The sequence below is a fragment of the Phoca vitulina genome, unplaced genomic scaffold (assembly GCF_004348235.1).
Source record: "Phoca vitulina isolate PV1807 unplaced genomic scaffold, GSC_HSeal_1.0 scaffold20, whole genome shotgun sequence".
NCBI lineage: Eukaryota > Metazoa > Chordata > Mammalia > Carnivora > Phocidae > Phoca > Phoca vitulina.
Genome location: NW_022589723.1, coordinates 16139611 through 16145610, shown reverse-complemented (window position 1 = coordinate 16145610; position 6000 = coordinate 16139611). Strand labels below are relative to the sequence as shown.

The window sequence follows — 6000 nt, the reverse complement described above, 5'->3', positions numbered from 1 at the left end:
AAAAAAAAAAAAAAAAAAAAAAAAAAAAAAAAAAAAAAAAAAAAAAAGAACATTCTGTAGTACCTACTCCATGCCCCACAGTGATCTGGAAGATATTAAATCTCTTGTCTGGTGTTATCTGACAATGCATAAAACAGAATATTCTTTTTTAGTGAAATACATCAGTTTGTCCATTGTTTACTCCAGAAATAATATAATCATCGTCACTCAGAATTACCAAGAATTATCTCCAGTCTGCAAGATGTCTCTAACCAGGGGTTGGCAAACTATAGCCCGTGGACCAAATCCAGCCCACCACCAATTTTTGTATGGCCCAAAAGCTAAGAATGGTTTTTACATTTTTAAAATGGTTGGAAAATATCAGAAGAATAGTAGGTCATGACCTGAAAAGCATATGAACTTCAAATTTTCATGTCTGTAAATAAAATTACATTAGAACACAACCATACTAATTTGTTTACTTATTTTCTATGGCTGCTTTCATGGAATAGTTGAGCAATTTTAATAGAGACTGCACAGCCTGCAAAAACTAAAATATTTACTCTTTAGCCCTTTAAGAAGAAAATTGCTAACCCCTGCTTTTGACCAATGGGCTTCAAATCTTTTGATTACACATACCTACCAGTAAAAAAGCTGGAGGTTACATGTACTTGGTGTGTACTCCATGTATGTATGTCTATATATATTTTTTCAATTAGATCGAAAAATGCATTTATTATTGCATTTGTTATTTTCACAAAGTGTTCTATTAGAAAATATGCACGAAATTTTTTAAATTAGATTTTACAAAGAGAAATGGAAATCCTAGTATTTTTTTTTTTTATCTTAATGGATCATTGTTCCCCTACAAACTGCCTTGGAAACCCCTAATAAAGACTACCATTTACTTTCAGAGATATCTGAGTTTTTAAGAACTTAAGTATTCTAAATATAAAATGCAAGATTTCTTCTTCATGTTGAATCTTGGCCAAATCTAGTCATGGCTTTTCATTAGGTATATAGTCTGCACGTGTTTTGAGATTCCTGAAATTTTTCTGGATGACCAATGTCAGCTGGTACTATACTTGTTAGAAGCAGGCACTCATATCAAGGAAATTTCGATACATTTTGATTAAAATACTTCCAGAAACCTTTTATAATTTTCAGCGTGTTTGACCAATAGCGCAATGGCCCCCTTGAGCTTAGATCGAAGCCATGCTCTATCAGTTACGGTCGGGATCTGCAATTACAGGACCTCGGAATTAAAAGGAACTGCAGATGACACTTCATTCATCCTTTATTATCAACTTTGACGAATTTGGGCGCATGAGAGGAAGATAGAGAGTCGGGGGAGGGAGAGAGAAAGAATGAGAGAGCTGCACCAAATGAAATCCAGCTCCCCAAATTGAAGTAATGACATAAGTTGGTTGTTTGAACTGAATTAGTCATTAATAGACCTGATGTCAAGAACTTGGCTAGATTTGCTATGGTCTCCCCCAATCTACTGAGGAAATGGCTTTTGTAAGCATTCCTCAAATCCTAGATCCCTTAATGCGAGTGGAAAGAAACACTCTTGCCAGTCCCTGGGTTCAGAGCTAAACAACATCCTTCTAGAAACCCAAATTCCTACAGGCAAGCTCATACAAATGCGTGGGCTGTGATGTGGAGACCTCTGCTTCTTCTTCAGTAATACGTCAACATGAGCTCACTTTTCATTCAGTGTTTGCCTTAAGGGCAAGGTTACAACATTTGGGGAACTTTCAGATTTATTTATTATTTTAAATTCCTCAAAATACAGATCAATATTTTCGAAGACGTTTAAGAAGTAAGTTCTTTCAGCCCGGTCATCGCTCTTTGCTGACCCTTATTCTCGCCCCTCTCTCCCCATCTTTGTTTAATCACTGCAGATGAATTTGCTACACTTTGCGGAAGTCAAAGGCCAGGCTTCGTCATTGACATTTATACCGGGTTACCTGTTGGTGAGTTATGGTGGCATTGTTGGAATTTTCTGATTTTGCCTTTGTGTTTAAGAAGGGGAATACACACCCTTATTTTCTCAGTTTGCTTTTTTTTTTTCTTAGAAGGAAAAAATAGTTAAACAATGCCATTTAGCTTTATTGAAACACTGATTCTTAGTTTGAAACAAAGTGCAAACACCCTGTGAAGCTCCACCTACTTGGCAGCAACATTTGTTGCTCGTGATTAAGGGGGCTGGAAAGCTTCTCACACAATTACAGTCAAGCCTAGTTAAACCAACCCTAGGCATCAACAAAGAGAGATTCTGGGAGTGGGGCCAGTTGACGTTTGATTTGACTCTATTTCCCGATCTTTCCTTCTGACTAAGATGTGAGTGTAATATGACTTTTCATACCGATCTTTATGTGTAGGTTATTCACCAAAGCCCTTTTGGGGATCAGTTTTATCTCACATGGAATCTCCTCAGGTCATCATCTGCTTTGGGAATTTCAGACGTGAAAAAAAAAAAAAAAAATCTTTCCAATCGGAGGCCCCGTCTGGTAACTGGAGCAGAGACCACTAGAGCACTAGAGACTAGAGATGCTTGTGCAAGATTCAGAAGTATTGCAGGCGTTCAGCCAACGGCGGCAAGGCCTTTGTGGTTTAAAAGCAAATAACATAAAAGTAGATGGAAAGCTATTGCATTCTCAGACTCTTTCCCCAGTGTGATTTATATGCATCCTTAGATGCCCCTCCTAAGTCTGAGCAATTGTGTCTAGTAGCAAACATCACCTCTTGCTTTGTTCCACCATATTCCTAATAAGTAAACTGAAATCCACATCAGCCTTTCCAATGACCTTGTTTAAGAAAACAAGGGTCTGGTCCAGCAATCAGCCTGACTCCCTTAGTGCCAAATCCATATGGCTCCACAGTCTAGTCAACGTCCAAAGAAACTTCATGGTTTGGAAGGAAAAACTGCTAAATGACATTGGCATGAAACACCTGGCCCTCGCTGCTTTGTTTTTCCCTTTCCCAAAACAGATCTTTTCATCTCCCTCGAATCTCTGATCCAAAGATAAGTGGTCTTTAGTAGTAAGGGTTCTCCATGGACAGACCAGGCATGTCCCCCAGCAAGCCCTGCCCTCCAAGGTTGGCAGCAGGCAAATATTCGAGAAACAGCATCAACATCATCCACCAGTCAAGCTGGAGACGTCTCAGACATCATGTATTCCAAATGCATTGCTTTACAGCTGAGGGGACAGAGGCCCAGAGAGGGTAAGGGACTCGGCCGAGGTCACCTAGCTAATTAATAACAGAGCCGGGACCCAAATCCAGTCCTGACTCACAGCTTGCTTTGCCTCAAGCTCTTGAAAGCTGGAAATGTGATCGTTAGCAATATACTTATTGTTACCAAATTCCACCGTGACAAAATATTTAGATGACTGAGAAACTTTGTTTTATTTGAGCTTTATACTCTCCTTCTGAAAGGTCTTAAGATTGTTGGCATATAGAACCCATTTCGTATGGGGTTAAAACTATAGCAAGTTTATTAATCTTGTCTTAAAATATAAACTTCTCCAAGTTGAAGTTCAAATGAAATCCAGACAGGAAAAGAAAATACAATTTTTAATATATCCTTTTGCTATTTCATGCCCAACAATGGCTAGAAATTTGACCCAGTCTGTTATTGTTAAACTTGATAATACATCACTTATATTTAAAATAAATGAATGTGAATATAATGTTTCATGTTTGAACTAAAAGAATGTCATCTGAATTTTTTTTTGTTTGTTTGCTGATAGCACACAGTTGTGATGTTACTTTGCATAACCTTTTAAGAACATGAATGACAAATGTGTGAAAAATCCAAAAACATAATCACCTGTATTCAAAATAAGAATATACACTAAGCTGTTTTTTTCTATTAAAGAGATCAGTTTGCCTTCAAACAAAATCAAACCCTTCAGAAAAGGGTCTAAAATAAGCCTGTGGTCTGTCAAATTTCTCCTTCAAAGCAGGCTGGCTTTAGAGTATGATTATTCTGGAACCGTGATAGCTCTTGTAGGCTCCATGTACAATGTGGCCGTCTTCTGATGACTCAGGCAAACAGAGATCCTTGCAGAGGCTCCTGACTATAATATGTCAACGGAACTACCTCAACAGCCTGGTAACAGATACCTGGTAGATTGGGAAGACCGGAGCTTTACATCCCCTCCCAGCTTCTGAAGTGTTTTGCGAAACTCCAGCAAGGGGTGGTGGAGGGGTCCTCCAGGATAACAAGTAATTCAATTATGGTTTTGTGAAACTGTGATGTGGAGAAGCCTGAGGGAGGCAGGATAGCCTGTTAGCAGATTCCTGGTATCAGATCCTGACTCTGCCTCTTCTTAGCTGTGTGATCTCTGGCAAGTTCCGTCTGCTGGCTTGGCCCCAGTTCCATCATCTGCACAGTGATGGTAGTAGTCACAGTACCTGGAGACCATCTCTTAGAGTGGTTGTGATGATTCAGTGAGTAAATCCAGGATGAATGCTGAGAAATAGGCCAGATATACAGCAAGTGAGACCCTGTTAACACTCCTACTACTATAATCCTCGAAGACACTGAGTGGCTGGGAGTTGAGAGCAGGTCAGACAGAGTGGACCACCACGCCCGTGAGGAGGTGAGACCTGCCCACAAGTCCTCCTCATCAGTGGGCCAGCCCTGCTTTAAAAGCCGCCTGTGTTCTGGCTCTGCTGTCATTCCTACTTTGGTCTGGTTTTAGTGCTCACCAATCCAACTTCCAGATCCTGGTTCTTAATTTACCACATTTTAATGGACTCCAGTGGCATGCTAGGGACTGGTAAAACCGTGGTGTCACAGCCAGCCCCAGCCCCTGGCCTTCGGAAGCCACAATCTCTGGCAACAGCAACAGTCCTTCCTCAGTGCTGGCCCCACAGTCACCATGGGCCCAGCTTACACTCTCAGACCTAACTTACCCACTTCTCAAAGCCACGTGAAGGAGGAAGGGGGTGTTGAAGGGGAATTTGAAAGATCCAAGTTGTCTATGACCATGGGCTCCTCTGTGCTTCACCAGCTCTCCTTTTCCATGCTAGCCAAACCCCACCGCACACTTTGGGCAGAGAGGCCACTTATTCTCAGAGGTCCCTTTATTCTACTCATCTGGTACATAGTGCCCAGTGGGTACCAAGATGGCCCCTACCTGGACAAAGCTGATGTTCTGAAACAAAACCAAAAAGACAGACATTACATCCAGGTACTAAATCCAGACAGAGTGTCTGAAAAGCAGTTTATTATTTTGATTTGATATTGATTGACATCCCCCATTTCCATCACCACCACCTTAACACCCCCCTCCCCACCCAAACACCCATGCACTTTCTCTGTTTTGGTTTTGGACCTTGTGTAAACACTGAGTTAGAAGCTGCTGGCTTTCAGCGCCCATTTACCCTGCACAGAGATCATGCACCACGCCATCAGTCATGCGGGGCTGCTCTGCTTCCAGATATTGACGAATGCCGGGAGATCCCAGGGGTCTGTGAAAATGGAGTGTGTATCAACATGGTTGGCAGCTTCAGATGTGAATGTCCAGTGGGCTTCTTCTATAATGACAAGTTGTTGGTTTGTGAAGGTAAGTGATGTTACTATATCATGTCCAGAAATGAGCCAACTGGCGAGCTACTTGCCCACATAGACTTGGCCAGTTTCACAACATTGGAATTTCAGAAATCCATCGAGCTCTAGCAGTAGTGTAGGGCACCATGCGGAACATCATTTTTTCATGCAAAAAAATTCCCTAACTCCCAGTGGAAAAAGCAGGACGAACATTCCTCAGCCCTGCCCAACCCCCCTCCCCGACACACAATGTATTAGATTTCCCAGCTGATATCAGAAAGCCTTGAGTTCCTGGGTGTGTCACACAGATTGCTTTTGTTTCACACTGCTTGAAAGTGAGCATGGGTGGTGGGCGGTCATCTTTACTTGAATCTCAAAATTAGTGCTGTCTTCCACTCGGAGCCTGTGCTACTCCCAAGTGAAAACAAGGTTAATGCAAATATTCCAAATGCATG

At 41.4% G+C, this 6000-nt stretch overlaps 1 protein-coding gene across 3 annotated transcripts in view; it reads left to right on the top strand.

Moving 5' to 3' along the window:
• Window positions 1-6000, top strand: part of FBN1 (fibrillin 1) — a 227712-nt gene that overhangs the window by 180017 nt on the left and 41695 nt on the right. For all 3 annotated transcript variants that reach the window (XR_004301028.1, XM_032417484.1, XM_032417485.1), the window contains 2 exons: window positions 1887-1958; window positions 5436-5561. Coding sequence is in view for 2 of the 3 variants with exons in the window: in XM_032417484.1 (XP_032273375.1) it covers window positions 1887-1958; window positions 5436-5561 (198 nt within the window). In the remaining variant the exon portion in view is untranslated. The remainder of the gene's footprint in view (window positions 1-1886; window positions 1959-5435; window positions 5562-6000) is intronic.